This window comes from Dipteris shenzhenensis, chromosome 3, assembly GCF_047967505.1.
Source record: "Dipteris shenzhenensis isolate YYH24624 ecotype China chromosome 3, Dip_SZ_1.0, whole genome shotgun sequence".
Lineage (NCBI taxonomy): Eukaryota > Viridiplantae > Streptophyta > Polypodiopsida > Gleicheniales > Dipteridaceae > Dipteris > Dipteris shenzhenensis.
This window is the reverse complement of record NC_141598.1, coordinates 54,853,208-54,864,145: the sequence shown is the minus strand read 5'-3', so window position 1 is coordinate 54,864,145 and position 10,938 is coordinate 54,853,208. Positions and strand designations below refer to the sequence as shown.

Genomic DNA, 10,938 nt, shown 5'->3' with positions numbered 1-10,938 from the left:
GCCTTGGAGTCGACTTGTGAGCAGGTCATAGGAGGCTACCGTGGCCTTGTTGGAGCAGGCTGGAGTCATTGTTTACTGCTAGGCGATAGAGGTGTATTGTTTGGAGTCGTTGCACCACTGGTTGCAATGGAGATCATCTGTTGAGGTAGTCTTACCTTTTGCGAGCTGGCTATGGCAGAGGTCTTTGAAGAGTTGCTTGACTGAGTCTTAGGAGCTGGTCATGAGCCGCCTAGAGTAGGAGGCTTGTTGGTCGTCAAAGGTGGAGGTGACTTGTAGGAGCTTGGCGTTTGGCTATTGCAGATGTTGAAGCTTGAAAAGGGCCATCCGCTGGAGAGCTTGGCACACTGGGAGGCTATAGAGGACCTTGGAGGAGCCGGCTCATTGTAGGAGCACCACTGTAAAGTCTTGTTGGAGGTGCCATGAGCAGTTGCAGGTCGTCAAACCACCGAGGAAGCTTCTAGCTCTAGGAGGATGTGCATGGCTAGGGCAGCAGATAGGAAAACCCTCAAGCTCAAATGCGTAGAGGTGGTTGGAGAGATGCTTGTAGCTCGGTTGGCCATGGAGCATATGAGGATGATGTAGCCCTTCTATGCATCTACGACTATTGGTGTGGAGTCCTCCCTATCTCTCTCGGAGAACAAAATGGACGGAATTCTTGCTCTGAGAAACTATTGGCAACCTTTGGACAACACTCAAAACGAACCTTAGAAATCAGTCAAAGTCGCTCTCTTTCTCACAAGCTCTCTCTCTCCCAAACACTCAAGAGAAGGAACTAAAATCTATCAAGAATGAACAAAATTCCCTCAATGCAATGAAAGGAATCAATGGACGGAAATTCTCTTAAATTGGATGGAAATTTTCTCTCATCAACAGAATGAAAGGATGAAAACACTTGATCACTCAATCTCTTAATCACTCAATCTGTCTCACAAGAATGGCACCTCAGTGGAAGGCAAAACCATGCTCTAATACCATGACAAAATATGAAGAGGGGAGAGGAGAAGAGTGGAGATGAGGAGAGAGGGCACAGCTAGAGAGCACACCACAAATGATTAACTGTACACTAGATTTAGTTGAAAATGTAGAATATATACAAACCCATTTAGGGTTAGGGTTAGGGCATCTAACCCTTTCCTTTATAGCACTCTATTGGGTTAGTGCTATGCACATATGATCACATGATGTTGAGCGTGATCTCTCAACACATAGCACTTTACATCTAGCACATAAGACATATCCCCACATAGTACTTTGCCATGTGGGGGCGAGAAAGTACACAGGGAGGACTTCTTGGCAAGGAAAGTTCCCTAGGGTTACCTATCAAAAAGTCCTACTCTAGTGTGGGGAGGCTATCAAAAGTTTGATTCGAGTGGCTTGAGGTTGGGTTGTAGTCTTGGGGCTTGCTAAGAAGATGCCAGCAGCCAATCCTTAATTATAGGGTTGCATTTTATTGCAGTTGACTTTCTTCTCACCACTTTACAAGTAATTGACATTGTATTGTTTTCTTCATATTAATAAATGTCTTCTCTAAAGGAGAAAAATGTCTTGGGGCTTGTTGGCTCGATGCCTTGCACACATGCTTTGTGTCCAAACCAGCCGACAAATCGAAATACTCTACAAATCATGAAAACGTGACCTGAGTAGACAGAGAAAGGGTTGACAATATTCCACACACACACTATTACTAGATACCAAGCCAATAGGGGCTCTGCAGGGATGAAAGCCAGAACTATTTTTTCACATCGAACTAGCAAAAGCACACTTTGAGTACTTAGAGAGATTCTATAAGAACGAGGAGCTAGAAATGCAGTCCATAGACTGCTGTCAAAGGCCCAAGCTTGAAAATACGAGATTTGAGCAGATAGCCTAATTAAAATGATTAGTTGCACTTATGTGCACATTGGTGAATGTTTTTTGGGCAAATAGAAGTTTTGAATATTATGTCTCAAGAGACAGATAATCACATGAAGTTCCAAACTTGTTACAAGTATGCTACCAAATTTCAAAGCATGCACTGAAGCATCTAGCGGTCTCTAGTAACTTGCAAGCTAACCACAACTAGGGGCCAATTATTTTGCTTCTATGAGTGCTTCTACCACGTCAATATTTTCATGCCATGTAGCCAAGTATAGAGGTGTGTTGATGAAATCATCCATTGCTAGTACGGAAGCTCCATGAGCCAACAACAATTTCATGGCCTCATTACACCTAAACTGCGTTGAGAGGTTTCTCATTGAGGAAATGGACTGATTTAATGGATGGAAGAGCATTCAACATTTCTCGGAGCGAGTTGGTGTCCCCTCGCTCCTCTGTTCTCACCGAGCCAATGCCCCAAAGATTTGCAAGAAATTCCCATAGTTCACATCACCCGTCCTCCCAAATGATCGTGTATTCTTTAATCGATTTATGCACATTTCGTTCAAGGTAGTGCATCCATTGTCCATTCAACTTATCGTGATTGCAATGCATATTCCATCACATTATAAAAGAATGAACTCAAGGATGAGATTCCCAATTAGATATCGAAGAATTCTCAAAGGTTGGAATGACTCTATTGAATTGCCTTTGCATATATCCAAATGGTGAATTTTAGTGCCAACATTCATAGCCCTCTCTTGCTAAGATTAAAAGACAAAGCATTCCAAGTTTGTCCCTTCCATGTAAAATCTATCAACAAAACAAAGTCATCCAACTCTTAAAACTTATTATTCCATACACTTAATTTAGACCAGATCTAAACTATGCAATTGCACCAATTTCTTGTAGATCTAAACTATATTGTAGGAGATCCCAACTATGCAATTGCACCAATCTCTTGAAGTAGAAACATTAGTATATTATTTAGCTTGGCTTCTAAGTACATAGTTCTTTTTTCTATTGGCAGTACCCATTGTAATGTGGCCACATCACTTTCCATGCTCCATTACCTTTTACAACCTAGTTTGGTTAGCACTTGAAAAGAACTAAAATTCACCCAATCTACTTTATGCACATTCCCTTGCTACTCGAGAGGGTAAGAGTTGCAGAGTCTTCTTCTATCTAGAGAGGAGGCTTGTAATTTCTTTCTAAACATAGAAGTGCTATCTAGTGGTCTTGGTCAGTTTATATTAATATTATTTTCGATCATGGTGTGATATGAAGTGGTGTAGGAGTGGTGTCTAGTGGTCTTGCTCAATTTGCTACTCTTTTATGCAAATTTTTTGTGTATTCTTGTAACTTTTGGTCATTGCAAGGTTCTTGTTGCTTTCAATTCTTAGTCTTCATAGCTACAAGGTTATAAAAATCTCAAGCTTATTGTAGATTTGTTCGAATTGTCCCATGAACCTACAAAAAGGAGAGGAGTTTGGGTCCAAGCTTGTTTTGTAGCTCATTGATTTCTGCTAGAGCTTGCAAAATTTTGATGTGGATGCTACCATGGTTCATTTCAATCACCTAAATCTTTATGCAATAATAAGTAGGTAGTCTATCATATGCATACTAATAGCTTGTTCATGCAATCTGAATATTTGTTGCGATCAAATTCGGATTCGCCGCTATGGTACCTTTGACTTTATTCTTTTATGTGAATACATTCTTAGGTATAGATTTATAATGTCATGATTGTGTGAGAACATTCTCAGGTATATATTTCTAAGGTCATGATTGTGAGCTCATGTGGGTGGAACTATTTGAAGGACATTAATATCTTCAATCTTAAAGACCAAAGCAAGGTGAAAGGTGAGATTGCTTAGAGAAACATTCTTCCTTGACAACAACAATAGCAAGGTAAATCTTCATTTCCCTGTATGGTGATCCTGTTTCCCAAGACACTCTCCACAATAATTTTATCCATGAGATTCTGAATCATGACTCTTAGGGAAGGGCCATTCCCTCAACTTATCCATGGCACTCTCCACAACACTAGGAGATTGCCTAGAGCAACATTCTTCCTTGACAACAATCACAGCAAGGTAAATCTTCATTTCTGCGTATGATGATCCTGTTTCCCAAGACACTCTCCACAACACTAATATCCACAACATTCTCAATCATGACTCGTAGGGAAGGGCCCATTCCCTCAACTTATAAATATATGAAGACGGAAAAACACCTCCTTTTCACCCACACTCAGTGTGCTTACCTCTACTATTTTTCCAAACTATTCCAAAGGTTGATGATTTTTATGCCTAACTTGCTTCTGGGCTGCATTTGCCAAAGCACTTAACAATTATTTCTTGGAGTTCGTGTTATTGGGTACTCAATATCTGAAGGTTTTGTTAGGCACTTTGCAATCGATTTTTGGGCAAGAGACTTTGTGGGAAATTGCATTTCATAGGTGTCAAGATGGCAACAAGTGATGTGTTTGGTGCGCTTGCAGCTGAGGACACCCTTGATGGGACTCATTACCCACTTTGGTCCTATATGATACACCATGTGCTTGTTTCTAAAGGTGTTTAGTGTGTAGTCAGTGGAGTTGAGCTTCAGTTTCTCCTCCCATTATTAGTAGTAGTACTACCTCTAGAGATGGAGCTGTAGCTTTTGAATTTGGATCTCATAATTCTACATGAGGATCAGTGACTTTTATAGTTATGGTTGCTCCTAGTACAACACCTACTCCAAAGTAGGACAAAATGGGATGGCCGTGATACCCATGCACATGCATTTGATAGCATTGTCCATAAGATGGACCATCATACCTCATATATTTTCTTGGCAAACTGCCAAGGAGGCTTGGGATACACTTGCTAGACTCTATCAAGTGTGCAATGTGCCGTGCATTGCCTTTCATAGAAGGCAATTGGAATTTAAAGATTTTTGAGGGAAACAATTTAATGAGTTTCTAAGTATGATGAAGGATCTTAAGGAACAATGGGCTAGTGTGGATGAGTTTCTACTTCATGCTTCTTTGATGCCCATGATTCTTATGTTAGAAATGACCCAACAGAGGGTACGCACAGCGGAAGACTGATAGTAATGCCCAGGAGCTCACACAGTGTGCGTGTGGGGTGGAATCACAAACTTCTTAACCTATGTGCATAGATGTGCAAGCCAGTAAATAGACAATGCTTAGAAACAAATATAGAAGCAACACTTTATAATTCCGTCTCTCCAGAAACTAGGACAGGATAAAATACCAAAAGGTCCTTCTACTACAAGCACTCCTAGATCTCTGAGCCCGCGTGCTCCACCTCGAGCATATGTAGACTCTCTGTCTAGGTCCCTTCCACCTTGCTGTCCGAAAGCCAGCCTAGGTGGGCTGCCACTCTAGCTCAGTCTGCAGCTTCTCCTAGGTCACCTTGCCTCCTGAATGTAGGCCTAAGGCTCCCTCTTTGCTGCTCCTGTCTGCTGTCCTGAGGGCTGCTCCAAGTGATGTGAAATGAGTACTGAATGGCCCTCTTTTATAGGCCCATGGCCTGCATGGAAAAACCGACCAGCAGCCTCAATCTGGCTGACCCAATCAGGCCAACCAGGCTGCTGCAAAACTGCCCTGCAAGGGTTCTCATAACCAGGCCCCTGGCCCACACAACTAGGGCTTTTGGCCCTCACTTCAAGGGCTGATGCCCTCTTATATATTCAGGGTCCAGCCCCCTTCTGCCCTGCCATTTTCTAGGCATGGTAGGCTGGCTGGAACCAGCCCTACCAGCCCTATGCCTCGCCGACCAGGCTGCTGGTAACCCCCGCCCTGTTGCGCCTCTGCCAGGCCCTTCTCCAGCACCGTATAGATCCAATAAGCCTCTGTACAGCCCCATAGTGGGGCCGTACCCTGCTGATGTCAGTGGCCCCTTCACAGGGCCCTGTTGCAGGCCGTACACCTGTCCTTTGCTTTGACAGCTGCCCACATGGCAGCTCATGTGCTGCCCATGTGACAGCCCCAATATCTCCAGGTCACCTCCCCCATGCTCTCCTCATATGGGGGCTTACAGATGGGGAGGTGACCATTCCAACATCTTAATGCAGTGCTAGATTTGTATCAAGATTTGCCACAACAACGTTGATCTTTATGTCTAGGAGACAAAATGCATTCACTTTTGATGAGCTTGTTAATTCCCTCTTGCAAGGGGAGAAATTAGGGGAAAGCCTTGATGGTAGTAGATCAGGCCTTTGCTATGAGCAAAGAAAATCCCATGGAGGTAATTGAACCAAATCAGATGGCACCAATACTTCTGGCAAGGATGGTAAGAAGGGGGGTGACAAAAGAAACAGATCCTCCTAATTTTGATCTCCCACAGAATGGTCCTTTCCTTTGAAGTTGACGAGGCTAAGCCCTTGATCAAAATATTAAGATATACATGTAAATGATAGAGAGAAGATATTTGGAGAGGAAGAAAGGAGGTATAAAGATAATACTGACGTGGCCCTTTTTCTTGGGGAAAAAAATAAATTTACAAAGGGAGCATACCTGATGCACCTGATTTTTTTTTCCATATGGCGCACGTACTGGTACTTGTGCTATACGTACGGTACCACCTTGACTAGAACATAACCAATGTTTATGTTCCTGATGACGAACACAGCATATGTCACAAGATCTTGGATAAAATCTCATGTAAGGCAGTAAGTATACACAAGAAGATCTTGATTGCTGTCATTCCTGCCAAATTTTGACTGTCCAGTTTCTCTAAATGCCCATCAAAATGGTTTCCTTCCTCTATGTTGGTTCCAACAATTCAAACTGAGGCACGTATCCTTCCTCCTTCAGAAGCTTCAGTACTTTGTTTATGTTGGCATAAATCCCATCACTTTGTGGGTGACTCTTATCTCTAACAAAAAATTCATGCACATAGTTGTTAACATCTATCCAAGCCTTCCCAGGCTTCTTCCATGCACCAGTGTATCCTTGCATCTTTTGTAAGTTCTCAAAGCCATCCCACACGTGTGCATCAGCATAAATTCTGGACATAAGTATGTATCCGGGAGTAACATTGGAGCTCATTTGGAAGATTTGATCAGCACATTGTCTTCCTAGCTCCATGTTGCCATATATTCTGCATGCAGATAGTAAAGATGTCCACCCAGTGATATCAGCTACGTTAGGCATCTTTTGGAGTAGCTGTATTGCCTCGTTCAGGCGTCCCACACGGCCAAGAAGGTCCACTATGCAAGTGGAATGCTTAATGCATGGTGTAATACCATGAGCTTCTTTCATAGAATGGAAGTACTGAAGGCCTTGCTCCACTGCACCTGCATGACTGCAGGCTGAGAGAATACTAGTATAAATTGCATCATTTGGTTTCAGTCCTTGCTGTTCCATGTCCTGAAAACATTGCTTGGCAAGTCTATAGTTGCCATAGTAGGCATATCCTGATATCATTGCACCCCATGAGAATACATCTTGATTCGGCAATCTATCAAAAATTTTGCGTGCCTCGGCAAGATCTCCACATTTGATGTACATGTCAACAAGGGCATTCCCAACAGCCACGTCTAATTCAAGTCCATCTCGGGCTATCCATTCATGTACAAGCTTGCCTTGCCCTAGGGATCCAATGCTGCTACAAGCTTTCAAAATGCAAAGAAAACTGGCTCTATCTAGTTTTATGCCCTCCTGTTTGATGCAGTTGACCAGTTCAAAAGCCAGAAAACAATGCCCATGCTTGGCATATCCTGCAATCATAGCACTACATGAGACCAAACTTCGCTTTGGCAATGCCTTAAACAATTTATGGGCTTCCCCAAGACTTCCGCATTTTGCATACATGTCAACAAGGGTGTTTGTGACAACTTCATCTGAGTCAAATTCATTGCAAAGAATCTGAGCATGGATTAGCCTGCCATCGTCTATGTCTCCAATGCTGCAACATGCTTTCAAAAGGGACAAGAATATGACTTTATCTGGTTTTATGTTCTTCTGTTGCATACGGTTGAAAAGTCTAAGTGCACAAAGGCCATGCCCATGCTGGGCATATCCCGAAATCATGGCACCCCATGACACCATGCTCTGATCCAGCAGACTATCAAACACATTGCGTGCTTCCTTCAGGTTTACACATTTAGCATACATATCAACAAGGCTGCTCCCAATGGCCACATCTGATTCCAATCCATTCCTAACAATCTGCCCATGTATTACCTCGCCCTGTTCTATGGCTCCCACACTGCTACATGCTTTTAGTATGTACAGGAATATAACTCTGTTAGGCATTATGCCCTCATGTTGCATTTTTTTGAACAGTTCGAGAGCAGGCAGCCCATGGCCATGCTGAGCATATCCTGCAAACATTGTACCCCATGATACTACAGTTTGTTCTGCCAGCCCATCAAACACTTTGCGTGCATCATCCAAGTTTCCACATTTAGCATACATATCAATAAGGGTATTCCATCCCACTACATCCAATTCAAGTCCACTTCTGACAATTTCATCATATATACGCTTGCCTTCCTCTATGGCTCCAGAACTGCCACATGCTTTCATAATACATGAAAATATATGTTTGTTTGGCTTTATACCATGTATTTGCATTTCCCAAAAAAGATCAAGAGCAATAAGACCCTGCCCGTGCTGGGCATATCCTGCAATCATTATACTCCATGACACCACATCTCGCATTGGCAACGCATCAAACATTTTACGTGCCTCCTCAAGATTGCCAAATTTCGCATACATATCAATAAGAATACTCTCAAGAAACAAGTCTGATTCAAGTCCAGTTCTGACTATCTCGCCATGTATAAGCAAGCCCTGCCCAACAGCACCTCTGTCACCACATGCCTTCAGGATAGATACGAATATGAATTTATTTGGCTTTACACCCGTCTCTTGCATTTTATGATATACAGTAAGAGCCCTATCACTCTCTCCATGCAAAACATGTGCTGAAATAACTGCTTCCCATGTGTAAATGGTCGGTTCTGTCACCTTACAAAATACACAGTTTGCTTCCAGAAGGCTCCCACAAGACGCGAAAATGCGAATGAGGTAGTCCCCCAAAAAAGCAACTGAGTCAAGCCCTATGCTAGCCAGAAGGCAATGTAATCGCCTACCATCTGTCAGGTGTTTCTCATCCGCGCATTTCTGTAAAAGATGCAAGATGGTCTCTTGTGAAACAGGCCTTCCTAGTTTATGGAAAATGTTGAAAGCTTCAATACCCTTGCCAGGATGACCAATAGAATGTGTCGTTGAAAGTATTCGGCAGGGACTCAGAGCATAAATGTTCTCTACGCATACGCAAACAACAAATAAGTGGAGCATTAGCGTTGCATGTATCAGCATATGTACGATTTTTCCAAGAAATCGTAAGAATGACTCTACCAACCCTACCATCAAGTGTTCCTGTGCCAAAACAATGAAAGCCCAAGACCATTACAGAACCGTAATAGTTCCGAATACAAACGTCTTACTACGGCAATACTGTATCACCAGGAAATTATGTTACCAGGATCGAGCACTTACTTCTTACGGTGACAAGCTCGCATACAATGGCCATTGTTAACCATATAGTGGATGGCCATCATCAACGTCAAGACTTCTACCTCTATTTTACGAAATCGTTGAAGGTAGGAAGAGTAGACGTTCTAAATAATCCTGTGTCTGATATCAAGTGTCAAGATGTGACGTATCGCTGATGTCTCTTGCTGGCATCGAGTCGGTCGCCATTATTGTCTCTTAAGACTACTGAGCCCGTGCTTTGCAGGGGCAAAGATGCATGACCATACTCAACCACTCCCCATCTGAAGATGGATCATCCCTCGGATGGATGCCAAGAGATCCATCTGAGGGATGATCCATCTGAAATCCCTCAGCCAGCCAACAGAATGCACTTCAGATTCAGATGGATCATCCCTCATCCAACAGAATGCTCTTCAGATGGATCATCCCTCATCCCTAGTATGCAAGGTGAATTGCTTAGCAATTTAAGAATCGGATCATTCTGTTGGCTGGCTGTGGATTGGCTTTTGACTCATGTTTCTCAAACTCTCCTTTCATTCTATTAACCTTTCCTCTCCTCCTTCCTCCCAAAGTTGAACTTCCATCTCCTCCATGCCTTTGACCTTTCGTCTCCTCCTTTCCCCTAAAGCTACCTCTTGTCTTTCCACCTCCTCCCCACTCAAAGCTTCCCTCTTGTCTTTCCACCTCCTCCCCTTTCCAAGCCTCCATCCAAGAGCTCCTTCTTTGTGACACGTGGTAAGCTCTTCTCATCCAAACTGCCACGTGTCCTCTCTTTTTTTGTGTCCGTGGTTAATAGGTTAAAGAAACGATAGGAAAGCTAGTCTCATGGGTGCCTATTTTAGGACCTTTACAAACACTAAACAATGGCAGCATATAAGAACAAGGGAGATAACGGTCGGGTAAAATTGGCAAAATGAAAATTTGCCAAACCACCCATGTCCTATTCCACCCATGCGACTTATTCATTAATAGATTTTACGAAAACTTTCAAGTTGGGGGCTATTTTCCCAATGGGGACTGTAGTTAATAATATAAATCCATAGAGTCCTAAAAGTCAAAGCTTTTGCCCACATTATATATTGACCTGAAATCGTAGCAATGGAGTCATTCATATACAATTTTTGTGCAAAGAACTTTCCATCTCAATCCGTGCAGCTCTACTAATACTAGTTCCATTTTTTGAACATCATGGGGACTTATTGAGTTGCACTATTAGTCTCTAAGATTAACTACTGCTAAGAAGTAATCTTAAGAAAAAAAAATCTTAGCAAGTAGCAATCCAAAGAATGAGTATTAACTAGCAATACTACTAATAGTAAAACTAGAAGATTAAAGGGGAAGTCTCGCGGGTGGATTGTAGGCGACTGTCCTCTTGGCCTCAAAGATGGTTCCATTGATGAAACCTTAGGCTATACCCACACCAAGATGCACCTAACAAAACCAATTTTTTTCGATACCTTGATGCCCCTTGATGCTAGCACTTTTCATAACAAGAATTATGAGCCCTATTTTACCTTTTTCTATCTAGCTTCATAGATGGTTCTATGAATGGAACAATGTCTATAGGC

General features: G+C 42.5%; 1 protein-coding gene across 2 annotated transcripts; it reads right to left on the bottom strand.

Annotated features, from left to right (window-relative positions):
* Nucleotides 1–5,104: 5,104 nt before the first annotated feature.
* LOC147904017 (pentatricopeptide repeat-containing protein At5g27110-like) lies at nucleotides 5,105–9,656 on the bottom strand. Of its 2 annotated transcripts, XR_015540477.1 has the most exons (3): nucleotides 9,374–9,656; nucleotides 6,380–9,138; nucleotides 5,105–6,245 (listed from the first exon to the last, which is right to left on the bottom strand). XR_015540477.1 is itself a non-coding variant. In XM_087369961.1 (2 exons), the coding sequence occupies exons 1-2, from the start codon at nucleotides 9,405–9,407 to the stop codon at nucleotides 6,629–6,631; spliced, it is 2,544 nt and encodes an 847-aa protein (XP_087226087.1). In that variant the 5' UTR covers nucleotides 9,408–9,656; the 3' UTR covers nucleotides 6,314–6,628. The 2 variants fall into 2 exon arrangements, 1 of the variants encoding a protein (XP_087226087.1); XM_087369961.1 differs by lacking the exon at nucleotides 5,105–6,245 and having other exon boundaries at nucleotides 6,314–9,138.
* Between the last annotated feature and the right edge of the window lie 1,282 nt (nucleotides 9,657–10,938).

Excerpts from the sequence above, each read along its gene's own strand:
- LOC147904017 (XM_087369961.1), bottom strand. The coding sequence starts at position 9,407 with ATGGCCATTGTATGCGAGCTTGTCACCGTAAGAA. Across the intron at positions 9,139-9,373 it reads CGAGCTTGTCACCGTAAGAA|AGAACATTTATGCTCTGAGT; the intron begins GTAAGTGCTCGA and ends GCGTATGCGTAG.